The sequence below is a fragment of the Hipposideros armiger genome, unplaced genomic scaffold, assembly GCF_001890085.2.
Source record: "Hipposideros armiger isolate ML-2016 unplaced genomic scaffold, ASM189008v1 scaffold_345, whole genome shotgun sequence".
NCBI classification, from domain to species: domain Eukaryota; kingdom Metazoa; phylum Chordata; class Mammalia; order Chiroptera; family Hipposideridae; genus Hipposideros; species Hipposideros armiger.
Genome location: NW_017731695.1, coordinates 135014 through 162760, shown reverse-complemented (window position 1 = coordinate 162760; position 27747 = coordinate 135014). Strand labels below are relative to the sequence as shown.

Here is a 27747-nt window from a genome sequence, read left to right as displayed (position 1 = left end):
CACTTGTTATTTCTTATCTTTTGATATTAGACATTCTAACAGGTGTGAGATGCTGTTAAGAATTGACTTGTTTTTCTTAAAGATTTTTTATTGGGGAATTGAGGGAGGGGAACAGCGCTGGAGGATCGGGGGAAGAGGAAAAGACAAGTTGCTGTCTTTTTGTTCTTCAGTCTAGTTGTGGAGGACGTTGCTTCACTGGCCCTTGTTGGTATTATCATTGCGCTCTTCCCGGATGAGGCAGATCGGTCGCCGGCCTCTGAACGGCTGCTCACAGTGGCTCTTGGCAGCTCACACCGGCTGCCAGCCACTCACACTGGCTGCCGGCTACACATGGTAGCTTATGGCAGCCCACTGCAGTAGGGGCTGCAGCCTACGCCGTCACCGGTGACTCACGGCAGCCCAGCTCCAGGTCGAGCTGTTGTTCACCATCTTAGCTGTAGAGGGCAGTGTCACTGACCCTCATATGTGGGATCCGAACTGGGGCCCTCTGGCATCCCAAGCCGGCTCTTAACCAACGCGCCACTTGGCCAGCCCAAGAATTGACCTCTTAAGAGTATTAAATCTCCTGATTCATCAAAAGAGTATCTCTCTCCTTTAATTTAGATCTTTTTTCATTTCTCCCAGCAATGTTTTCTACTTTTCTTGAATACATTTTCTTAGATTTATTTCTAGGTATTTCATGTCCTTTTATGCTCTCATAAATAGTATTTTTAAATTTAAATTTCTACTGTTTCATTGTTAAGTATAGCATAATCATTGATTTTCGTATGTTGACCTTTTATCCTGTGACCTTGCTGAACTCACTTATTTATTAGTTCTTATGCTTTTTTGTAAATTCTTTGGGATTTTCTTCATAGAGCATCATTCTGTGTGCACATAAAGATACTTTTATTTCTTCTCTGTAATCTGTATGCCTTTTATTTGTCTTGCCTCTCACATTGAACAAACAGAAGTACACTTTTGATTAGAAGTGATAGGATTGAAGAGCCTTGCTTGCTGCCAGTCTTAGATAAAAAGCTTTCATCATGATGTTATCTTTAAGGTTTCATACATGCCTTTTCTCAGGTCAGGAAAATGTCCTTCTTTTCCTAGTTTGTTGAGAGGAGAGATGAGACATATACATTTTTTTCTTTTGGCAAACCTGGGTTAGGAAGAAGGTGGCTACCATAAAAAGTGGATAAGAAGAAAACAGCTAAAACTTAACAAAATTATAAAGGCTGAGCATGGGCTGTCATGACAGTTCAAAATATCAGGGGGTCCTGACACAAGAAGTTCACCCTTACACACAAGTGTTATTTACATTGGCCTCTACCTGGTGCTGACTAGGAGATCAGAGAGCATACTCATTAGTAGAGGACAAGCATAATACCCTGCTTATTTCCAAGACCCTTTTCTCATACTAAGCAGAAACATTAAGCCAAAACACCCCCTCTCCCAGCCTCCGAAGCCCAGTCCAGGATCAGCTTCTTCTGGGGACTGGGTAGAAACAAAAGCTGTCTACCCCAGTGGTTGAGCAGGAAACCCTCTTGAAATCAAGACCTTACTCTGATATAAGACAGAGATCTGTTACTGCAGGAGAGAGGTTCCTGCCCACGACCACTCACGTCACAAGATGTAGTTTGGTTGCCACAGGGAAGAGGGGCAGAAACAGCAGAAGAGCCTCACCCCCAAGACTCAGCTGGAGCAAAGGGCCTGCCTTATACTGAGTTGGTACCCGGAGACCCAAGAGGCTCCCTGCACCCCACCATGAACTTAACACTGAGAAATCATCAAGTTCAATCTACTAGTGGGAAAGAGAGACACCCCTTTATAGTGCAGACTGCTGAAAGCTAAGAATATAGCTGGGACACTTAGAAACACCCTTGGTACACACTGTCACCAGGTAGGAACATTCCATTGTTGGGGGAATTCGAAGTTTGTGGTGAACTGAGTGTAAATGTAATGAGAGAACCCAAATACAACTCAATACTGACTAGGTTGTCTAAGTCCCTCCCTGCTGTCACCCTAAAAGAAAAAGAAACGTACCCATATCTGGGTATAAGTATCATTTATCTCACTCAGTTCTGTTCTTCTAGACATAATTTCTAACATTAAATAGAAATTATGAAATAAAAAATAAATTAAAAAATAATCCATCATTAAGAGATAAAGCAATCAATAATGCAAGATGAAGAAGTGACCCAGATTGTAGAAGTATTACACAAGGACTTTTAAAAAGCTATGAATAATATGTTAAAGAATGTAGTAGAAAAGATAAACAACATACATGAGAAGATGGGGAATTTCAGAAGAAATGTGGAAACTATAAAGACAATAAAATGGAAATGCCAGAAATAAAAAACAGTATCTAAGGAAAAGAAAATTCTTTCGATCAGCTTATAAGCCAGTAGTAGAGAAAAATGTAGTCATAAAAAAATCTAAATGTCCTGGATATTTATCCTAGAGAAATGAAAACTTAGCTTTATACTTGTAGTGCATTAATACTATGGAATACTCAATGAAAAGGAATGAACTATTGATAAACACAATGAATTGGATGAATCACAAAAGCATTATACTGAGTGAAAGAAGCCAGTCTCAAAAGTTTACATACATCATGACACCATTTTTATAACATTTTCAAAACAATAAAATTATAGTGATAGAAAATACTATTATACCAATGTCATTTTCCTGGTGTTGATATTGTAATATGATTACATAAGAAATTATCATTGTGGGAGACTAGGTTAAGGGTACATAGGAACTGTATATTATTTTTGCAACCTCTGGTGTGTCTAAAATTATTTTAAAATAAAGTTTTAAAATGTATATATAGTGGATAAAATAAAGCAATCCAATGATTGAAAAAATTCAAAAATTCTTAATGCTAAAGAGGGTAGAAAAAGGAACAAAGAACAACTCGGTCAAATAAAAAACAACTAATAAGATGATAGGTTTAAATCCAATTATATCAATAGTTACATTAAATGTAAATGATCTAAACCCAGCAATTAAAGGCAGGAATTGTCAGGTTGCATAAATCATATGATATCTACAAGAAGATCTCTTTAAGTATGAAGGCTAATTGTTAAAAATAAATGGATGAGGGCCGGCCAAGTGGCGCGATGGTTAAGAACTGGCTTGGGACGCCATAGGGCTCCGGTTCGGATCCCACATATGAGGGCCAGTGACACTGCCCTCCACAGCTAAGATGCTGAACAACAGCTCAGCCTGGAGCTGGGCTGAGGAACAAAACGACAGCAACTTGTCTGTTCCCCTTCCCCCAATTCCCCAGCACTGTTCCCATCCCCCCAATTCCCCAATAAAAAGATTTTAAAATAAATAAATAAATAAATAGATGAAAAAGATATATCATACAAACAATAGTCAAAAGAAAGCTGAAGTAGATATATTAATATCAAATAATATAGACTCCAGAATAAAGAATATTACCAAATTAAAGAGGATTACACAATGATAAACAAGTCACTTCATCAATTACACATAATGTTCCTAAATATATGTATATCTAATATCTAAAACTAATCACTAAAACTGTGTTAGAAAACAAAGAAGGAACAAATACTTCCTAAATAATTTTGTGAATCCAGGATTACCCTGATACTAAGACCAAAAAGACACATCATGAGAAAACTTCAGGTCAATATCCTTCATGAATATGAAAACCCTTAACAAAAGATTAGCCTATCAAATTCACCAGTATGTAAAAATGTATTTATACGAGCAATACAAGGTTTCATTAACATTGGATTAATCAATCACTGCAATTCACATTAGCAATGTAAAAATGGAAAACAATATAATTAAAAACAATATAATTATCCTAATCATATGACAGAATTCGATAGCCATTAATGATAAAACTTCTCGGCAAAGTAGGAATAGAAAGGGTTTTCTTCATCCTAATAAAAGGCATTTATGAAAAACATACCATTACTATTACGCTTGATGCTCAAAGACTCAATACTGTTCCCCCGAGATGAGGAACAAGACAAGACAGTCTACTCTCACGACTTCTGTTCAACATTGTTTGATTCTCATAACTGTGCAGTAAGGCTAAAAAATAAATAAAAGGTATGCAGTTTGGGGCCCACTGAGTGGCTTGTTGGTTAAGAGCTGGCTTGGGATGCCAGAGAGCCCCTGTACGGATCCCGTAAATGAGGGCAAGTGACACTGCCCTCTACAGCTAAGATGCTGAACAACAGCTCAACCTGGAGCTGGGCTGCCATGAGTAGCCGGCGAGGGGTAGGCTGCAGCCCCTGCTGCAGTGGGTTGCCATGGGCTACCATGTATTGCCAGCAGCCAGCGTGAGCGGCCAGCAGCCACAGTGAGCGGCCGTCCAGAGGCCGGCGACTGATGTGCCTTGCCCGGGAAGAGTGCAATGATGGTGCCAACTTAGGCCAGTGAAGCAATGTCCTCCACAACTAGACTGAAGAACAAAAGGACAGCAACTTGTCTGTTCCCCTTCCCCGATTCCCCAATAAAAATCTTTAAAAAAAAAAGGTATGCAATTTGAAAAGGAATAAATAAAATTGTCTGTATTCACTGACAACATGATGACCTACATAGAAAGTCCATGAACCTTCAAGCTACTGGAGCTAATGAGTGAATTTATCAAGGTTGCAGGATTCGTGTTCAGTATTTTAAAAGCATTTGTAATTCTCTGTGCTAGCAATGAAAAATTGGAAATTGAAATTTTTAAAATACAATTTATAGTTGCCTCCATGAACATGAACTACTTTGGGATAAATTCAACAAAGTACAATTGTAGGCACTGAAAACTACAAAACATTGTTTGGAGAATGTATAACAAACTTAGATAAATGATGAGATAGATCATGTTCATGAATCAGAAGATTCAATATTATTAAGATGCCAGGCCGCTGTAAATTAATTTATATATTCAATGCAAAGCTAATCAAAATCCTTGTAGTCTTTTTTGTAGAAATTGGCAAGCTGAATGTAAAATTTATGAGGCAATACAAAGGACTTACTATAGTCAAAACAATTCTAAACAAAGTTGGACGACTCACACCATGTGATGTAAATACTTACTATAAAGTTACAGTAATCAAGACTTTGTGGTATTGGCATGAGGAGAGACATGTATATTAATGAACCAGAAAAGTGAGTCCAGAAATAGACCTTTATATAGATTGTCAATTGATATTAGGAAAGGTGATGAGATAACTATCAATGGGAAATGATAGTTTTTCAACAAATGGTATTAGAACAATTGGATATCCATAAGGTTAAAAAAAACAAAAAACCTTTACCATTATTTTACACCATACATAAAAATTTACTTGAAGTGGGTCAAAGACATAAATATAGCTAACTTATAAAATTTTTAGTAGCATGCATACATAAATATATTCCCAATCTTTGGTAGGAACCTTTGGTAGATAAGATACAAAGAGCATATACTTTTTTTATTATTAAACTTATTGAAATAACGTTGGTTAATAACATTATATTGGGTTGTTGGAAAAGTCATGACGCATTTTTGCAATGAAAAACATAGAGAAAATACGTCATGACTTTTCCGACAACCCAAAATAAATTTCATGTGTACAAAAGAATTTGACATCTGTAAAAGCACATCCTTTAAAGGGAAAACAATGGGACGGAAAACTAAAATACAATGGTGTTTAAATAAAGTATGATGTATGAAAGACACTTATGCAAATGCAAAATACAGATTAGAAGAAAATATTTACAATACATTCACCCTGCTCTGTTTTCCCATATCATAATTTTTGGTTTGATCAGTGTTCATTGTTTACAGTATAATGACTGTGTTAAACATTTCACAGTTGAGTTATAATTACATTCCTTTACTTTGACAACTGTTGTTTTTCCTAGAGTTAATAGCTATCTTTTTTTATTTTTTAAAGATTTTTTATTGGGGTATTGGAGGAGGGGAACAGCATTGGTGAATTGGGGAAGGGAAACAGACAAGTTGACAAATTGCTGTCCTTTTGTTCTTCAGTCTAGTTGTGGAGGACGTCGCTTCACTGGCCCATGTTGGTATTATCATTGCACTCTTCCCGGGTGAGGCAGATTGGTCGTGGTCGCCGGCCACTGGATGGCCACTCACAGTGGCTCACAGCAGCTCACAAAAGCTCATGTCTGCTGCCGGCCAGCCCCACTGCAGCCTATGCCGTCGCATTAATAGCTACCTTGTTTTTTGTTTGTTTGATTGCTTGTTAGGTTTTCTTTTTACTTAATATTGAGTACAGAATGCTTGCTTAAGGAAAAAGAATGCATATGAGAACCTTTTAGATAATTTTCTGTCTGTGGTAAGAAACCCTTTGTTGGAAGTCAGAAATGTTGATAGCCAATAGGAAGTAGGTACGTAATTCCTAGGATCCTTGAAGGAATTGAGAAACGATAACAAGTCAGTTGTCTCCAGATTGGAACATGTGCCCAAAGATTAATGGCAGCCGAAGACCAATCCTAGTTTTGAGTCATTTTTCATTCCCTCCATATTAGAACCTCTGTCCTCAACCACCTACATAAATTGGAACTATGTATTATATTTCTTCTATTCCTGGGCTGCAGCCAGAAATAATTAGTTTATGGCATTACTGAGTTGGAATCCTTCATGTGTTTTCCCCAGAAACATTATTGATATCCAGTAGTTGGAGTCTATGGTAACGAAATAATATAGTTTAGCTACATTATAGATGAAATAGACTTTGGGGAAGGTACCTAATTATTGACTACGTTTAATATTGTTTTTGTGAGAAAATGCATTTCAAAGTTCCCCCAAAGCAATTTGTAAATGAACTTTTGAAATACCACAGATTATAAATTGGTTACTATGTTGTACACAAACTAGCACTGTTGAAGCTTCCTTTCTTGACCAAGTGTTTTCCTGACTAATTCAACAGATACTTATTGAGTGCCTACTATGGGGCAAGGATCATGCTTGGTGCTAGGGAGGCATGCTGAACAAGGTACAGTTTGAGTCTGTTGGGGAAGACAGCAAAATAAATGCTCAGCTACAGTAGAGTATATTTAGTACTTAAAATTGTGGAAGCACATGAGAGAAGACAGCTGACCTATTATTCTTGGGGGTGGGGGAGAGGGGGTCAGGAAAGACACCCCAAGGAATGAGACATAAGATTTAGCCAACCAAAAAGGAGGGGAATGAAATAGGAAGAGGGTGGGGCTGATGGAGTATAGTTCATACAGATGAATAGTTTTTGCAAACTCACAAAGGAGTGGCATATTTAGGGAACCCAAAGTAGGTCATCATGGCTAAAGCATAGTGTTTCAGGGAGGAATTCTGAGAGAGATTAGGCTGGAGATGACAGAGAACAGTAACCTTGTCATGAAGGTCACAGTTCATAGTTTGTAATTTATCCTCTGGGCTCTGAGTAACCAGGTATAGAGTGTAGTAGAGTAAAATGATCAGATATGTGCTTTAGAAAGTGAACTATAGCTCTGTAGAGAATGCACTGGAAGAAACAAGCCTATAGGCAGGGAATCCATTTGGGGTGGTACACTGGTGAGCCAGGCCAACAGTGGGTGATCTGAACCAAGGCAGTGGCTGTACCACATCTTAAATGGAAAGAAATGAATAATTCAAGAATTATGAAGATGGTAAATCAGTGGACACGGGTAATTGACTGAGTATGGAGGGGAGGGAAAAAATAGAATCTAGTTGTCTTGCTTGGTCAACTAGGTTGATGTTTGTGCCATTCATTGAGACCAGGAAACACAGGAGATACAGTTTGTGCACATTGAGTAAGATCTGTGCCAAACTCAGCAAAGCCCATCTGTTAGGTAATAGAAGATTCCTTTGTACTGTGCAGCATCATATTAGAAATACTTTTCTATTTATTGAATAATTTGAACAATTACGTTGAGGAACTGAAAAATAATTATAACCAATGATAGCTTGTCTAAATTTGAAAATCTTGATAAGAGTAAGAAGATTTTTAAAGAAAATCACGAGTTTTCAAATAAATGCATTTGTGTGAATATATAGTTACTTATAGGACATGCTATTTTAGGGGCATATACCTTTATTATTTGTGGAAGCTAATTTTAAAAAATTTCTAACATAACAAATAAATTAATGTGTAAAGTGTGAAATCTTTCTCTTGTCAGCTCTCTGAGGAAGTGAATACTTTCCACGTCCATTTGTATGGCTATTTTAACACTATCCATTAATTGTGGTTAAAGAACAATGAGCTGGAAAGGACCTCTGGGGGTCATCTATCCTCTTCCTTGCTCTAGGCAGAGTTATGTTTAAGCCTGCCAGACAAATGTTTCTCCATCTATCCTAGTTTTACAGATCTGTAGGATAGGTTTCTTTTCTGCTCTAATCTTCTCTCTTCATTTTCTCATATCCTACAATGCCTTCTGAACAGACGGGAATACCGTACGTACTAGTCCTCCAAATTAGGTCATGCCAGCAAATTAGGTCACACTGATATGATTGTTTTTAAGATGTACAGTGCTACAGTACTATACAATTATGGTATTGACATTTGTCATCCATGTGCTGTATAAACATTTATGCTGGTCTGCCTTTTGAGATTAAGTACTTCTTGGGAGGATAGAGACTACATAAGTTTTAACTACCGTATTTGCCAGCGTATAAGACGACTGGGCGTATAAGACGACCCCCTAACATTTACACTCAAAATACAGAGTTTGTTATATACTCGCCGTATAAGACTACCCCCTCTTCCGCACACCTTCCACACACCAAATAAAAGGTAAAACAATATCAGATTTGATTTGGCCCACTGAAGTGCAAACAAGCGTATTATATTTCGTGTCACCACATAACCGTTTTGGCGATGTTGAGCCACCATGTCTGCTACATGTTTTTCGAGTTCTGGCCAGTGTGGGGTGCCTCTTCTTGATGCACACTTACCCCTTGGCATACTCTTTAATGCTTTCTCATTTGATTTCCAGTCCCGAACCATCTTTTCTGTTACTCCATATTGTCTTGCAGCAGCACAATTATTATTTTCCTTAGCAAAGTTTATAACTTTCAGTTTAAAATTTGCATCATACTTCTTTCTTTTGGCTGGTGCCATGATAGGGATGATAGGGGTTTGACTGGTCGACATTTTCTATGCTGTACTGTACAATGGTGCAGTATTGTGGTTGGCTGTTGGCTGTATACAAAGCCTGATTTGATTGGTCCCTGCTCCCTGTTTGCCCGCCCTGTCACTATAGCAGTCTGGTCCACCCTTGCATCAGCATCTCCCTGGGACCTCACTAGTGTGCAAGTGTGAGCTCTTCAACATTCTAACAGGCACCATGATAGCGCAAAATCGCGAATCTTCAATGCATATGTAAAGAAATATACGGTAACCCGAATTTACCACACTCGCAAAATCACACACAGCCGACCATACACCCAGCAGCGCTGCTGATGCCTGAACGGTATGTGGAATGAAGTGGGCAGGCATCGGGAGGCCACTATGGCACGGGGCAAGCACTATGGGCAGTCTATCTGAAGTGTACCTGGCGTATAAGACGACCCCCCACTTGGAGGCATATTTTTCAGGGCCAAAAAATCGTCTTATACGCCGGCAAATACGGTATGTTTGTTATTATCTCATTAGTTTTCTTATTACATTATAGAGATCTCTTTCTCAGATATTTCTTTTTTTTCTTTTTTTTTAAAGATTTTATTGGGGAATTAGAGGGTAACAGTGTTGGGGAATCGGGGAAGGGGAACAGACAAGTTGCTGTGCTTTTGTTCTTCAGTCTAGTTGTGGAGGATGTCGCTTCACTGGCTCATGTTGGTATTATCATTGCGCTCTTCCCGGGTGAGGCAGTCGCTCGCAGGCCATTGGACAGTCGCTCATGGTGGCTCATGGCAGCTCATGAAAGCTCACGCCTGCTGCCAGCCTACCCCACTGCAGCCTACACCATTGCCAGTAACTCACGGCAGCCCAGCTCCAGGTCAAGCTGTTGCTCACCATCTTAGATGTAGAGGACACAGTGTCAATGGCCCACATGTGGGGTCCGAACCAGGGCTCTGCTGCTCAGAGCTGACGTCCCAAGCCAACTCCTAACCAACGCGCCACTCGGCCAGCCCTGTATCCCCTTTTTTATAGATGAGAAAACTAAAACAGAGTTTAAGTGACTTGCTCAAGGATTCGCAGATAGTAAATGATAGAGGCAAGTTTTGAACCCAGGCAGACTGGCTCTGGAGTACATGTACTTAGTTATCATTCCCATAGGATAGCTGAATAAATTGAACAGTTGTTAGTGACCACGGTTTAAAGTGGTGCCTATTTACCTATTTGTGATTTTTCAGCATTCCTGCATAGGCATGGAGAAGATACACAGTTTTACAGTCTGTATGTTCTATGTGTTATCATTTTTAACACCCAAGTAAGGTTTATTCATGCTTATCTTTACTAATACAAAGTTAATTACTTTAGTGACATAACCAGTGGATGAAGTTTGGAAAAAAAAAATCGAGAATGTTTTTAAAAATTGAATTTCTTTTTAAAAGAAATTAGCTGTTTTGATCAATGACCTTTATGACAAAACTTCCATAAAATCAAGTTTTATGGAAACAATTTTTTTGAAGTCCATAAAACTATTGGCTTTACTTTCTAACTTTCTCTAAATTTGAGTAAACCTAATGGAATATATCATTCATGGGAATGTTCTCTCTCATCCATGATGATAGTTAGTTAGATAGATAGATAGATAGATAGATAGATAGATAGATAGATAGATAAATTAGATTAGATTAGGCAGAATAATTAGATTAGATTAGGCAGAATAATTAGATACAATGATTACTTTATTATGTCTTGTTCCATAAAGTTTTATGGGAGGATTTAGGATCCCAGGTTCTTTTGTAAACTCATGTTGGTTAAGGTATTAAACTAGGATTGGTCTCTTCGCACCGTACTGTGACCCTTCTGCTTCTCAGTGTAAAATGGGCTGCTTGTGGAACTTGGTCAATGTCAAAAGATTAGATGTAATAAAAGATTTGTATTTACAGATATATTCATAAACACGCCTAAAGATAAGAAAAGAAAACTTCCAATAGTTCACCCAAACCATCTTTGGAAGTGAAACTTGTTTTCCATGGGACAATTTTGGCATCGGGCTCTGTGACAAAGTCCAAAATACTGACATTAGAATATGGCACTACCAGTCTTTCCCTGAAGGCTGCCTTCTACCGGGTTTGAAAATATTTTTTCAGGTTGATGAAATGGTTTGTAAATTAAAAACCATGGGCAAAAGGGAAGGAATGATAGAAAACAAATTCCTAACCTTTCTTTTGTGTCTGGTCTGCAGAGTGGGGCGGGCCATGGGGTACTTTCCTTTCCTCACTTAAGATAATTTTAAAGGGTAAAAGGTAAATCAACTATCACAAATAAATAAATTAATAAGAAACAGTATAAGGTTAACTAGATAAATGAATAAAAACCTGAGGGGCAGAGAGGATATCAACTGATTAATGGACAAATAACATGTGACATATCTCTATACAATGGGATATTATTTGGCAATAGAAAAGAAATTAAATACTGATACATGCTACAATATGAATTGAAAACGTTATGCTAACAAAGAAGCCAGTCACAAAAGACCAAATGAATGATTCCATTTATATGAAATGTACAAAATAGTCCAATCCACAGAGACAAAATAGATTAGTATTTGCCTTGAGCTAGGGGTGATGCAGGGACCTGGGGTGGTGAGATGATGGCTAAGAGGTAAAAGGTTACTTTTTAGGGTTTTAAAAATATTCTAAAATTGATTGTGGTGATGGATGCAAAACTTGGTGAATATACTAAAGGCCAAATTAAATTGTATTTTTGTTGTTGTTGTTTTTTTTAAGAACCCAGGTTTTTCAGTCTTTCTGCTTTGGCTGACCTAGTTCACCACTTGTCCTCAGCTGCTTCCGTAGCAGCCCCAAGATGACTGCTGCAATTCCTTTGTCAAGCGCAGGCCACAATGTCCACAGCAAGGAAAGGCTTTCCTAATAGTCCCTGTGTCAGGCCCCAGCGGACTTCTCACGTTTCTTATTAGTCCCGTGCAGAGGGAATGGAAGTGCTAGGCTTGCTTAGACCAGTCACAATTCACCTCTTGTTGATTGAGAAGGGCTTGAAGAGCATGTGGCCACTAGATACCTAAACAAAACTGCCATTTTGTCTGGTGCCTGAGGACTTCAGAACTCAGAGAAGCCTCTTTGGGGCTCACACTCCTTTAGCTAGAATTTATAGCTGTTAAAGAAAAAATTATTCTGACCCTTGTTAACATGGTAAGGAAGACTTGATTCAAGATCACTGCAATAGAAATCAACTCTATTGCAATTGAGGCAAGAGATTGCTCAACTCTGAATACAAGGACAGATGGGAATTTATAGCAAACCAGCTGATGAGGGGGTTGGTGGATGGAAAATTACTAAGAGGAGACATCAAGCGTAGGGGAACTCTTAATAAACTGACCTAACAGGATACTTGGTAAAGACAGGCCAAGGACTTAGACATCAAAAGTGGGGGAGGAACTTGATCAGATATCAAGGATTGATCAGGTATCAAACGTGAGGGCATTCTCAATAACTGACTTAGCAAGAGTCTTACTAAGACTGGACTATGCAGGCCTGGCAAGAACAGGGCAGACTCAGAAGGCCAAGGTTAAGGCCTATTCTAGAAGTGGGCTCAGTGAAGCTTAACTAAAGTTTGATCAAGGAGAGAATCTTTATCATAGCTCAGGTTTGATGTTTCTTTTGTTTTTGTTTTTTGTTTTTTCATTTTTTCTTTCTCCCTCTTATTATTTGACTGAAAGCTGACAATTTAAAATCAAATAACTTTCAACAGGTCTTTAATTCAGTGCTTTTCTTTATCAACTGATAAAGAAATGATGTGCACCTATTCATTAAAAAAAAACTAAGAAACAAATTTTACAACATATTCTCTTCATTTCTGCATTTCTTTAAATGAGATGTAGCAGGCAGTCTTCATTAATTATTTAAATTAGACCTTTGAAGAAAAGACACATTACTAACAGGCCAAATTCAGTAAAATAAAACAGAATTGTGAATACGTGGAATTTCTGCAACCTCTGCAAAACCTGAAGCAGCATGACCTGATCATTAACAGGACCCGCCATTCCACATAATACACCTTTAAGATAGTTTGAATGCAAATTTCTGCTCAGATAACTTAACATATGACAATGCAGTGACAGTTGTATAATAATTAGAATAAAATCAGAATAGTTAAAGTGCATGAGTAGTACATTTTAGAATGCAAACCTATGCAATCACCAACCTAAGAACCTAAGAGAATCCGGAAGTGTTATTTGTTGCATAATTATTTTGGTTCTCCAAACACATTTTTCTTCTGGGGAGCAATATCACAATGATGGTTAAGTTTACTAGATGAGTCCCAAGAGATTGTTTAGCTCATTATACAATTGAACTTTATAGTAGTAAGAGTAACCATAAGGCTTTCTGAACCAGTGATTGAAAGGAGTTGGGATTAGGGGCCGTGAACTTCAGCATCAGCATTTTCTGGTTGTAATGAGGAGGGGGCAATATCAATGGAGGGGTTTCTGGAAAAAATGGCTTGCTTAGAGAGGCGGGGAATGCGTCTAAGGCTGGGGTTACAATGATTATACAGTCTGCAATGGATGGGAAACGAATGTACCTTAAAAATACTCCAACTTGACATGTACTTTTTGAAAGACTTATCACAGTGAATATAGCTCTTTAGGCAAACATGCAGTTTATTAAAGTGGTTCAGTTACCATGGCAACATATCCGAAATTTATAGCTCCTTATTTTGAGAGGGCTTCATTTCCACTTTCTGAGGCACTGAAATCCAAGGCTAAAGTTCTTCACAGCCTCCAGTCTCATTGTATGATGACTTTCTATTGTTTAGAAAATTTAGACATACAAAATGTAGCTTGCAGAATCAGCCTTGTGACTTTATAGTCATATGCATGAATTTTCAATAGGTATTTTTCAATTTTGAAATGCCCCTGTTTAAATGTTTTTATTATTATTGCCAAAGCTATATATGATCACAGTTTAATGAAGAGAAATAGCCATTTCAAAAAATAACAGTTCCCTAAACTTACTCCCCAAAAGTAACCACTTTCCATTCTTTTAGCTGATTTTTTTAGTATTTACCTCAAATCTCTCAACACTGTGTTTGTCTTGCTTTTTTGTTTGTATTACTGCTTGCTTTGTATTTTAACTGTCATTAATTGGCTTCCCAATATGAAAGATAAAAAGTTTAGTTCTTTCACTCCTCCACCCACCCTCACACCCAGATCTTTCCCATATTCCCATTCTCCCAACAAAGTGATAAGTAGGTAAGTAGGTAGGTAGGTAGGTAGGTAGGTAGGTGAGTGGGTAGGTAGGTGGGTGGGTGGGTAGATGGATGGATGGATAGAGTTATACTTTTACTAACTTTATAGCAATTTATACCAATTTTTGCTTGATCAATATTCACTATATATGTTATTAGAACCATGTTTATAATATTCACAGGTGAACTGTGCACTATACTATGGTTATGTTTTCTTTCTTTTATAACTCATTTTCGGTAATTTATCTTCAAACTTACCCCTAGTTGTTTAAACCTCTTCTCAATATCTTTAAACATTTTTTCATTAATTTAATCTTCTTAATGAAATTTCTTCCATAGCTTTTGATCAGCTGCAGCCTGTACTTTTGCTCGCTCAGTCTGCTGCAGAACTCTCATCCTGGGGATTTTCTTTATTTCTTCTTTATGCTGAATTACTTCTTTATTTGATATTTTTTTCCTTATTTGTTTGCTCTCTTGTTTGGCTGGACCACATTCTTCAGTAGTAGCCTTCTAAAAAGGGTACAATGAAGGTAAATTATTTGAATCTCTGCATATTTGAAAATACCTTTATTCTACTTTTATACCTGATTTTTAATTTTGACTAGATATAAATTCTTAGTTGGAAATCATTTTCTCTCAGAATTTTTAGTATTGATGTTGAGGTATTCAATGCAATTCAAAACATTTATTCTGTTTTGATTCTTTGAATTCTTTTCCTCCCCTTTCTGGGAGCTCACAAAATAAAATCTTGCTCCAGGTCCATTTTCATCCACTGTGAAGGATATTCAGAGGGCCATTTCTATATTCCATTTTGGAAACTTATGTCCTTAAGTTCTGTAAAACATTCTTTATTTTTTTCCTCTGTTTTCTCTGTATTGTTTTCTAGAACTTTTATTACCCACATATGGCCATCATGACCTAGTACTCTAATTTTCTTATATTATTTTACATATTTTTAATGATTTTCCATCTACTTTCTGGAAGATTTCCTCAGCTTGATAACCAACAAACTTTTCTGCTAATATATATATTAAAGATTTTATTGGGGAATTGGGGGAGGGAACAGCGTGGGGGAATCAGGGAAGCGGAACAGAAGAGTTGCTGTCCTTTTGCTCTTCAGTCTAGTTGTGGAAGACGTTGCTTCACTGGCCCATGTTGGTATTATCATTGCGCTCTTCCCGGCTGAGGAAGATCAGTCCCCGGCCATTGGACGGCTGCTCACGCCGGCTGCCGGCCACTCACGATAGCTCACAACAGCCCACTGCAGCCCCACTGCAGCCTACACCGTCGCTGGTGACTCACGGCAGCCCAGCTCTAGGTTGAACTGTTGTTCACCATCTTAGCTGTAGAGGGCACAGCGTCACTGGCCCGTGTAGGATCCGAACTGGCGGCCCTGCTGCTCAGAGCTCGCACTCTCAAGCTAATTCTTAACCAACAAGCCACTCAGCCGGCCTGTCTGCTATTATATTTTTAATTTCCAAAAGTACTTCTCTGTCTTCCCAAGTATTCCCTTTTTATAACGTATTATTCTTGTTTTATAAATGTAATCTCTTTTAGTTTTCTTCTCTCTGTGTGGTTTATCTATTCATTTAGGTTGCTTTCTACAAATTCTTGGTGGTCATTGGTTGTTTGCTTATATTTACCAGTAAGACACTAAACACTGACTGGAAAACTCTGTTCATGAATGTGGCTTGTAAACTGTGGCCTTCATAAAGGGTCATGTGACTGGGATGTCTTGCTTAGGAACCCCTAATATCAGTATCTTTAGTCTTTTCTCTTTGGGTGGTCAGATTTCCCTGAAAAGAATCATTTTATATGATTCTGCTCTCCTGCCTAGAAGATATAAGCCTTTTTGTCTGTTGTGGGCCTGTAGGGGTAAGAAGGTTGAGGGAAAAGGATAGATCTTAGCATTTATTATGTAACTTTCATTTAATCCCCATGATTTTTATAGGATAGCCTGCCATCAATGTGGGATTCCTTCATCCAGATACCCTCTGCTTTATCCTCTCTAGAAAATAAATCTCTAGTTTTTTGCCAGGATGGGTTAGGAAGTCACTTATTTTGTGGAATGGGCAGAGAGGAGGTATGGACCAGTGTTGCATTGTGTATCACCTATTTAAACATTCTTTCAACCAATCTTCCTGTGTTAGCCACACCCCCACCCTCACCTCCAGAGGAGCCATTTCCTGAACTTTTTTAGATCACTACATTGTAAACCAGGTGCTTCTCATTTTTTTGTACTGCCAGCTTCAGAACTGTTGTGTTGGCTGATCAGTTACCAGGCATCTGTCTACTTTTTAGCTCCTAAAGTTTTGTTGCTATTGATCCCTCCCCAATTCTCTTTCTCCCTAAATGCTTTGCTATCATTTAAATATAGCACTGAGAGGGAGTAGAGGTTAAATATGCTCCACCCACTATCTTTTCCCAAAATTTCAAACTAGTTTTTAACAGTTAATAGGTTATATTCATGTTTTAGATTTAATTGATGCTATCTACTTTAAATTTAAGTTCTATGAATCTCATATTAATTCCTCACTCTTAAGGTAACTTGGCCTCAAGTTAACTCAGAAGCACCTATTCCATCTGCACCTTCTTGGTTTTCTCTTTTCTACCCTACAGTTTCTTTGTATCTCCACCTGTTCTCTCAGACCTCTCTCCTGTGCCTTTAATCTCATCACTTCAGCATCTTCTGTGACCTTCTCTATCGTGTAAACAAACTAAATCCCCTCAGTTTTCATTCCTCTTAGCCTATTTGCTCCTTAAAATGGCCTGTTTTATAAATCTGCTTAAATTTTTTAGTTTAGTTTAGTTTTCTTTACCCTTAAGCTTTAGGTCCAGCTTTTATTATTTTTAGTCTTCCCTCTTTAAAAAAATTGCTATTTATCTGATTTTTTTTACCTTTCATCTTCTCTTTAACTGTATTCCACTTCTATACAAGCTTTTTTGAAAATTACATTGTAAACAAAACCACCAGCCTCTTAGCCATAGTCTACTTGACTACTGACTTTCCATTGAAACTCTTTTCTTGTTTGTTTGTTTTTGTTTGTTTGGGTTTTTTTTTTTAAAGATTTTTATTGGGGAATTGGGGGATGGGAACAGCGCTGGGGAATTGGGGAAGGGGAACAGACAAGTTGCTGTCGTTTTGGTCTTCAGTCTAGTTGTGGAGGATGTCCTTCACTGGCCCAAGTTGGCACCATCCTTGTGTTCTTCCCGGGCGAGGCAGATCAGTCGCCGGCTTCTGGATGGCCGCTCACTGCGGCTGCTGGCCGCTCACGCTGGCTGCTGGCTACACACGGTAGCCCATGGCAACCTACGCCATCGCTGGCGACTCACAGCAGCCCAGCTCCAGGTTGAGCTGTTGTTCAGCATCTTAGCTGTGGAGGGCAGTGTCACTGGCCCTCATATGTGGGATCCGAACCGGGGCCCTCTGGCATCCCAAGCCAGTTCTTAACCATCGCGCCACTTGGCCGGCCCTTGTTTGTTTGTTTTTAATTAAAGTTTATTGCAGTGACAATTGTTAGTAAAGTTATATACATAGGTTTCAAGTGTACAATTCTGTAATACATCATCTATATATCACATTATGTGTTCACCACCCAGAGTCAGTTCTCCTTCTATCACCATATATTTGACCCCTTTTACACTCATCTACCAGCCCCACTCCCCCCATACCCTCTGGTAACCACTAAACTATTGTCTCTGTCTATGAGTTTTTGTTTCTTCATTTGTTTTTCTTATTCTTTTGTTGTTTTTTTTCTTCTAATTCTTGTCTTGTTTTTGTTTTACTTCTCAGTTTTTTTCCTTGTTTGTCCCTCTTCTTCCATATACCCTTATATGTGAGCTTCTACTGTCTTAGGCTGCTTAGAAAATAAAGCAGTTAAAAGTTCATAGAAACATTAATTTTTGAGAAGCTTTTTATTGATTTAAAAGTAAAATGATTTTTTAGTAAACATTTTTATGACATTAAGGTTTAACTTTTAATATTTAGGCAGGTGCCGTAAAGGATTATATTAAGATGATGCTTCAGAACGATTCACTTAAATTTCTGGTTTTTGCTCACCATTTAAGTATGCTTCAAGCTTGCACAGAAGCAGTCATAGAAAGCAAGGTATGTTACCATTTTTCTATATAGCACTTTTAGGATGCAGATTTTTAATATACTAAACATCAATTGTCTTATAATTAAGTTTTTGCCTGCTTTACATGATGTATATAAATTATTAGATATATTTCTTGCAAATTATAATAATATTACTAATGTTTTGATGATACACTATTAAATTTTGTCTTTTACACAAGCCTTATAATTTTCACTGATTAGATAATCTGGATTGATCAAAATATGCTGCTTTGATAGGCTATAATGTGAATTCCGTTTTTATTACATCTATCATTTGAGAATGGTATAGGACAGGAGTCAGCAAACTTTTGAGACAGAAGAGCCCCCAGGGGTCAGCAAACTGCGGCTCGTGAGCTGTGGCTCTGAAGTAAAATTGAAAATGAAAATAAAACCATCATAGTTTCATTTATAAAAATTTTAAAAGATAATATTTTACATAATGGTGATTATATAAAAATATATTTCTGACTCTTGATTAATTTTTAAATTGTTGTGAGGGACAGGATTGGCTCTTCCAGGGGTCGGCAAACTTTTAAGATGGAACGTACCCAAAGAGCTGCATGTGGCTCACGAGCCGCAGTTTGCCAACCCCTGGTATAGGAAGTCAAAAGTTAAAATATTTGTTTACCTGCAGTCCAGCCTTAGAATGTGGGTAATGCTGAGGGAAAAGTAAGAAAGAATTAAGCCGATTTTTGTGCCCAGCTATTATCATGCCTTTTAAACTCCAGGCATACTCTATAGAGCTTACTCTATAGAACATGATTATTAAGACTTAGTGAAGGTGATATTATGACAAATCACCCAGGGAATCTGTCAGGTAAGCCCCACCAAACCTGCTGGCCTTACTGCATTTTGTTAGGTCCACCTTGCCCCCTAGCAGTCCTATCAGTGACAGCATCTTCCATTTTTTCTTTCAAAGTTTAAACCTGTCATCTCCCTTTATGTGCAAGTGCCTCTAGAGATGCTCAGAAGCAGCCAGAAATTTCCTGACAAATTGCTTGAGCATAATATTTGTGTAGCAGCAGAACCACTTCCCTATGTAGGTAGATTTTTTCTAATGGCGGAATAAAACCATATTTTTTAACATTTTGTACAGTATAGATATTTCAAACACTAGTTAATAGGTTCATTAGCATGAAGTAATTCTAGTGCCTCCTTCTTTGAAAGAGTTTCATAATATAAAGTACTGAACATTAAAAGGTGCTTTCTCATTGATTATCTTATAGTGTCTGTTAAAAGACCTTCAAAGAAGAGTTAATTAACCTTAGAAATAATTTTTAAATGAGTGGGCAATAATAGTAGATGCACAGTATGTTCTTATTCTGATTCCATTATACCTTAAAACTACTAGAATGTATCCCAAGTGTTGTGGTCTATGTCTTTTTCCCATTTCTGCTTTATCGATATATTTAGAATCCCATTTAGTGTCACTAAGAGTTAAAGATGTAGGTAGTCATGGTGTTGGAAGTGAATTTCTCTCAAATTCTCCCTAGCCTGACAATGTGTTTTCTTCAGAAAGACCCTCAGAAGATTTTATAGTCTCCCTTAAAATGGTGTTAAATGGATCACTGGTCAGTTTATCTCTGTTTTGTGAAGACACAAAGTTAATAGGGACATTCTATTTAATGATTAACTTGACTGTTTTCTTATATTAATTTAAGTGTCTCAACTATTTAAGACTATGTTTTCCCTAAAAATATATATATAAATGAGACTATTTGAAATTCAGGTCTTATACTTATTTTACAAAGTTGAGTAATAAGTTCTTTTTAACTATTCTAACATACTGATTGACCCTTTTCTCAACTCAAATCATTCTTAAAAGACAGTTTAGTTTAATACTTGCTGTTTTCCTACTTTTTAAAATTGTGGGTAGATGTCTTGGTCCCCACCTCAATGGAGAGGACCATAATACACTTTTCTTTTAAATTTAATAATGTGAAAAAATAGAACTAAAATGATACATTTAAAAAGATACTTTCCCAGTTAATATTTGGCTATTTCAGAAATAGACATACTGTTCTTCATGAATTCCTAATACATAGGCCGAATCCTCTTTTTTCTTTCTCGCGTCTGACTTTACTTTTACTTTGGAATTAGTGACCCTATCACTTGAAAGTTATTCTGATCCATGGTTAAGTTTGCATATCAATTTACATAGACTTTTACTGAAGACAACATTAGCTTAATTCACTGATGATTTATGGAACTCCTGTTATATACAAGGCATTACGCTTAACAATGATGGTATGAAGATGAATTAGACGTAGTTCGTACCCTCAAGGAGCTTAAAAGATTAAAAAACAAGAAATTGTTATCAGAAGCTAATAAGAAATTTGGTTAAATCTTATTGTATAACATTTACCAACCTGTCATCTTAACCAGTTTCTTTTTTATTATGTGACCATAAAATAAGCTGTAAAATATATAAAATGAGGTGGGTGCCTAGAGGCTTGTCCTAATTTTGCTATTTCCTTTGTTAATGCTAGACTCGTTATGTTAGGATAGATGGAAGTGTTCCATCTTCAGAACGAATACATCTGGTTAATCAGTTTCAAAAGGATCCTGAGACTCGTGTGGCTATCCTAAGCATTCAGGCTGCTGGTCAGGTAAGAAATTTCAGGTCTCCATTTGATAATAAAATGCCTTTGAGATAATAAACAGGCCATTAACCATAACTATAACTTTATATCTGATATCTAGTGTAATAAACATAACATTCTATTTTGGAAAGTATTAGAAAGTATAATAGAAGGAGATTGCAACACCTCTGACAAAAACCTTCCTAAATTTTCAAGGAAAGAATTTCCTAGAAGAGCATCGTTCATTTGATTATAATACTTTTTCATGGCCATTTTTCCTTTCTTTGAATTTACGTAGAATTTTCCCATCCCTTTCTTACAGACCTTGTCTTTACGTGGTTGTTTTCATCAGTCTGTGAGGCAAGGTGGCCTCAGGGATAAGAACTCTTCTGTCTGAGAACTTTTTATGGAGTGTTCCTGGTTTGTCCTCCAGAATTATGCTTGGCTGCAAGTGAATGAAAACCCCAATTAAGAATGACTTAAATACATTAGGTTTTATTCTCTCATGCAGACAGTCCAAGGCTAGCATGGTGGTTCCACTAAGTCCTTATGACTAGGCCCCTTCGGGCTCTCTGCTTCATCCCTCCTAAAAGGTACCTTACCTAAGACGCTGGCTAGGGCTCCTCCGTCAGGTCTGCGACCCAGAAGGCTGACTGGAGAGAGGCCGGCTACATCTCACTGGCCTGCAGTTAGTCCCATGGCCACTACTAGCTTCAAGGGAAGCTGGGAAAAGTACCCTTTATTCTAGGTAGTCATGCTAAAAATCAGGTATTACGTTACAGAAACATAAGAATAGAGATTATGGAAGGCAATAACAGTCTCTGTCATACTGTGTTAAGTGCGGAACCTTCTGAAATGTTTTTCTACTAACATTCCAAAATATGTTATATAAATGTCTAAGCCAGGATATTTAACATAGGGAAAAGAATTTGAGCATATATACCGTGCATCCAACCTGGTATATGCCATACCTGGCATCTTCTGTGGACTTGGAATCTGAACCAGGGCCAAAGATCTGCTTTTACCCAGCTAATTGATGTATGTATATAAAATGGTATATGGAGAGAAACTCCATGAGGATGAAGAACTTTTAGAACTCACTAGGAATTCTAACCAAAACGAGGCTTGTCTCAACACTTCCCTCATGTTGGATTAAATTGCCAATAATCTGAGTTTTGTATCTGTTAGATTTAGAATATTTTAGACATCAAGAATATCATCCAAAAGAACTTAAATTAGAAATGGAGCACTCATAGATAAGCATGATATCGGGGGTGGGAAGGCTATAGATGGGGGGAGGGGGGTTGTTACCTGGTGAGGGTGAAAAGGGTAACTACCTGAAACTAACAATAAAAAAAAATAAATTTAAAAAAAAAAAAGAAAAGAAATGGAGCACTCATAGCATGGGACAAGTAAAGAAGGAGGAAGCTGAGCAGGAGAGTTTAGTAGTGGCCTTTGGAATTAAGATTGCACAGGGACTCCCATTTTATTCAAGGCTGTATTCCTGAAGACACTGTAAATTCAAAACCCACGCTAGTACTTTCATAGGAATAAAGGAAAGTAGAAAAGGCTTTGTTGTTGGGGCATTGACTCTTCCATTGTAGTTTAGTAGTCTCTTAGAGTGAGGTTGATCTTGCCAGCAATCTTATATGGTCACATGCTTTTTACACACTGAAAAGTTTCCCTCTTTCAGTACAACTTCGTATTTCTCAGCATTATCCCTAACATGCGTCCTAAATAGCACAGTTTAGCATGATGCCTGTTTGGCTCTCCCCGTGTTTTCATTACTTCTAACTTCTGTTCTAAAGTGATTGATTGTGAGTGAATTTTTCAGCTTGAGAACTAGTGCCACTGTTTATTGAATGCTAGTACGACATTCTTATGTGATATAAAAATATTTTAAGTTAAAATAACATCAAAATAACAGCACAGCAGTCACAAAATTCACTCATCACAGAAGTTCCAGCGCATGGGAGCAGCCTGGATAGGTGATACTCCCAAAGGATGGCAGGTGGTTCTGTTGGCCACCTGAGGTCATGTACTACGTGTGGCAATCGCATAAGCATGGTTCACATTTCATTAAGCCTGCCAACTTTAAAATCGTGCATTTTAGACTCATTTTTAGTTTGAGGAGATTTGTATTATTTCCTATATTGATTATCAAACAAGACTTTGTTAATACTTTTAATGTCATCCTCTTTCAAACTGACTTCAGAATACTATTGCACAACAAAAATGCCATTGGGTTCTATATATTGAGATCCAAGCCAGTAATCTTTAGGGCCTTTGGAATGTAACACAAAAAATTTCACAGGAAGAGAACACTGTGACAGAAGACATGATATTCTCGCTTTGTAGAATAGCAGTATGAGTTAAATGAATAGAGGATGTCATTGCTCTCTGCCTAGTTGCTATGGATACCATGTGTTAGAAATTATATTCTCATTTATAATGTATTTTATAATGTATTACTGTATCATCACCCCAGGATTCACAGTGGTGATGTGAATCCAGTCTTCATCAGAGGATGAATATACTCTGTGTGCGTGTGTGTGTGTGTGTGTGTGTGTGTGTGTGTGTATTTAAAGTAAATGTATATATATATATATATTTATATACAAATATCTATATTATAAATATATAATGTAAATATAAGTATAAATATAAGTATAAATACAAAATACGTCATGACTTTTCTGACAACCCAATATACATATCTCCAAACTGACTTTTGAAATATGTTTTCAATGTATGTTTTGTAGTTCACCTGACTGCCTTGCAATAAGCAGTCTTCATTTGCCTTTCATGAATTAAATTTTCTGAATTTGGCTTCAAATGAAAGATGGATTTGTTTTTAAGTCGTTCAGCATTCTCTTGTCCATTGAACATGTTCAGAAAGCCTTTATTACATATGGCTCTATGTTGTACTCTCAGTTTATTTGCCTCTCAGTCTTTTCACTTTATGTTGCTTAGGGTTTGACGTTTACGGCTGCGACACATGTTGTGTTTGCTGAGCTGTACTGGGACCCTGGACATATAAAGCAAGCGGAAGACCGTGCTCACCGAATTGGACAGTGCAGCTCTGTGAATATTCACTACCTTATTGCAAATGGGACCCTAGACACCCTTATGTGGGGCATGTTGAATCGCAAGGTAAAGCTTGAATTTAAACTGGGTTATCATCTGACTCATCAGTATCCATAGCCTACGTGAGTTAAGAGGCTAAGTTTTAGTGTTTTCAGGCAAAGGATACTTAAGTACTCTAAGATACTGATGTTCATAGAGACCAGGTTCAGAAAAGGCTTCAGGTGGTAGGACCACACTTGCTATCCTCTGTGAGAAGAAAATGGCATGAATTTGCATGGATTCCTATTGCCTTCCAAGCCCTGCTACCATTTTAGAGGCCAGAGGAGAAGGTTAGCTAGCAAGGAAGCATAATGCTTTCAAGCACCGAGTCTTTTTCCTAAGCAAAGAGTAAACCCTTTCTCAGAAGGAGTCTTGCATTCCAAGCTAATTTTGGACAAAGGACAGCCTATACGTCAACTCTAGAAAAGGTAGGAGGGGCAGTGCTTGCTCTGTCCACTGAGCTGTCTCTTCTCCCAACCTTGAGGGATGTTTATAGAAAGGATTTGACTCAGGATTCGAAGACAGTTTTCAAGCACTGGGTATATAGATTCAAAATGGTCAATCATATGTAGGTTCAATTTCAAAATGTATAAATATTAGAATAAAAGTTTTGATGAGAAAGCAAATAGTATAATTTCTCCTTTTCCGCAAAAGAATAGCTATAACTGACTTGGTAATTTGATTGTAATTTTGAATAATGATATCACTAAAGCCCGTGATATGTTGAAACAATCTGATTTTCTTTAATGGATTGCTTTTGATTTAAATGCAAAGTCAAGTTATTGCTTAGCAGATGTCAGCCATGAGATGAACTGTTATAAAGTTCATATGCCGTTCCATCTTACAGGCTCGGGTTACTGGGCATACATTGAATGGCAGGAAGGAACAACTTCAGGCTGAGGAAGATGATAAGGAAAAATGGGATTTCCTGCAGTTTGCTGAAGCTTGGACTCCAAATGAAAGTTCTGAAGAGCTCAGGAATGAAGTTTTGTTCACTCATGTAAGATTATATGACTTATTCTTTCCTATTTTTTTAATATCCTGAAACTATAACTTTATTGTGTATTGTTCTAAACAGCAACCTTCAATTATTCATGCATTTGAAAGGAGCCTACACCTTGAGGAAAGGAGACTGCAATGGTGACTTTAATCTACCAGCAGTTACACATCAGTGCTCACTGTCCAACTCCTTAGAAAAATAAACTAAATAGATTCCAAACTTAAGAAGAAGAAATAGGAAGCTACCTTTATGAGCCTGAGGGTAGGGAAAGCTGTATTAAATTTGCCACAAAATGTAACATAAACAAGTCACAGACCCAGTAAAGACATTTATATTGCAATGTCTAAAGTATGTAAAAAATTTATACAGTTCAATTAGTAAAACACAAAGAAGCCAACAGAAAAATAGGCACAGACTGTGAGCATTAGAAAAGACCCAGATATCCAATAAACATGAATAAAAGCTCTGCCTTTCCAAAACAAGGCAAATTGTAAAACTACCATTTTTTCTTTACATTAGTAAGTAATCTGTGATGTGACACTGAGATCATGTGACTATCCTCTTCCCAAAACCTTTCAACCAGTAGTTTGAGTATTCATTGATGACCTTTGCCTGAATCACTTTTAAAATAGTGTTTTTTTTTTTAATTCTATCATTGCTTCCTTCTATACTTAAAAGCTGGCATTTTTCTGTAAAGAGGAACTTCATTTCTCATTTTTAAAAAATCACTGAACTTGGGAATTCTATTACTGTTAGTTAATGTGTTATAATCCTTCACATTTAAAAAAAAAATCTGACTAGAGAAAACTTCTTTCTTTTTCTTTTTTAAAATAAGTTTCTATAATTTCCTGAGTGCTGTTTGCTTTCCGACAAACAATATATTCCAGATTCACCTTGTATTTCCTTTGCCCCAGATCTAGAACTAAACATTTCTTTAAGGAGCCCTGACTCCCTTTACTGGCAAATGATATATAGAAATCAGAATTTTTTTTACTGCTCTGGGATGTCATTGCTTCTGTACAATTTTCAATGATAGAGCTATTTACACACACATACATGCAGTTTTGCATGGATAGGTAAACACACACACACACACACACATATATATATATATATATATATATATATGCATTATTAAGTCATAAGTTTATGTAAAATCTTCAGTTCAAATCTAGCACCACCAAGTTCTTTACCTCCTCCATATAGCTATACCAATATACAAAACTGTCTGCTTTTTCCTAGCCCTTTTAGGAAAATATGGTGTGAGAGTTATGGAAAGTTTAGTTTTAGTTTTTAAAACAATTGATCAGAAATTCAAGGAGTAAAATTAAAGTCTGTACATGTTCTTTCATAATGCAAAATTAAAAACTTAATATAAAGTTTATTTCCATAATAACATAATGTTATTTTTGTGGAATCTTACTAAATTTTTTATATATCTTATTTGCAGGGCCTATACTTTTTTTTCTAGTATACTAGAATGCCATTCTGTCAAATATTGCTAAAGAAATAGAAGGATTAGTTCTAAGAATTTTTTTAATTAAAAAAAGTTTTAATAGTACTTATATTTTGGTGTATTAAAAATAGATATCCTAGGTATTTAGAAAATATATAACAAACTATATAACTATTATTTGTAGCCTTTCTTTCTCTAAAATTCCCTAACTATTGAATTATGTTTAAAAGTTCATTTCTAAGATAAGTATTAAGAATTTGAAACACATCTTCCCATATATATAATGTGATTGTTGTTTTCAAGTGTATCTGAAGAAAAATATATATCTGTGTACAAAGTTAAAAAAAAAAAACCCACCCAGTCACCCTGACAAAATCTTATTTCCTGCATTACTTTTCTTACTTTTTCGCTTGTCTTTAATAGTTTGCCGTTACCTTTCACTGATTTTTTAGTGCCTGGATTTTTGCACATAGGGTTTTATATAGAATAGCCCCTCCTCATCCACAGTGTTGCTCTCTGCTGTTTCAGTTACCCATGGACAACAGCAGTCTGAAATTATTAAATGGAAAATTCCAAAAATAAACCATTCAGAAGTTTTAAATTGCGCACCATTCTGAGTAGCGTGATGAAATCTCCTGCCATCTCTCTCCGACCTGACACAACATGAAACATCTCTTTGCCTGTCGTCTCCACGCTGTATATGCCCCCCTCCCGTTAGTCACTGAGTAGTGGTCTGGGTTATCAGATCGATTGTTTCAATATTGCATTGCTTGTGTGCAAGTCACCCTTATTTTACTTAATCATGGCCCCTAAGTGCAAGAGTAGTGATGCCAGCAATTCTGATATGCCAAAGAGAAGACGTAAAGTGCTTCCTTTAAGTGAAAAAGCTATGTACAGGAAAAAACATAGTGTATTAGGGTTTGGTACTATCCACAGTTTCAGGCATCCACTGGGGGTTTTAGAATGTACACCCTGTGGGTAAGGAGGGACTACTATAAATTGGAATTTTATAATGTAGAGACCTTTGTTTTGCTTTGTGTTGTTTGTTTGCTTGGTTGTTTTTTGGCCAGCTTGTGTAATGTGCCTTAAATGACTTTGGGTGGGAATGCCACACACCACTTCCTCTTTACATTCTC

General features: G+C 37.1%; 1 protein-coding gene across 2 annotated transcripts in view; it reads left to right on the top strand.

Annotated features, from left to right (window-relative positions):
• Positions 1 to 27747, top strand: part of ZRANB3 (zinc finger RANBP2-type containing 3) — a 181989-nt gene that overhangs the window by 114882 nt on the left and 39360 nt on the right. For both annotated transcript variants that reach the window (XM_019661339.1, XM_019661340.1), the window contains exons 9-12: positions 18316 to 18435; positions 20937 to 21056; positions 24003 to 24182; positions 25003 to 25155. In XM_019661339.1, coding sequence (XP_019516884.1) covers positions 18316 to 18435; positions 20937 to 21056; positions 24003 to 24182; positions 25003 to 25155 — 573 coding nt within the window. The remainder of the gene's footprint in view (positions 1 to 18315; positions 18436 to 20936; positions 21057 to 24002; positions 24183 to 25002; positions 25156 to 27747) is intronic.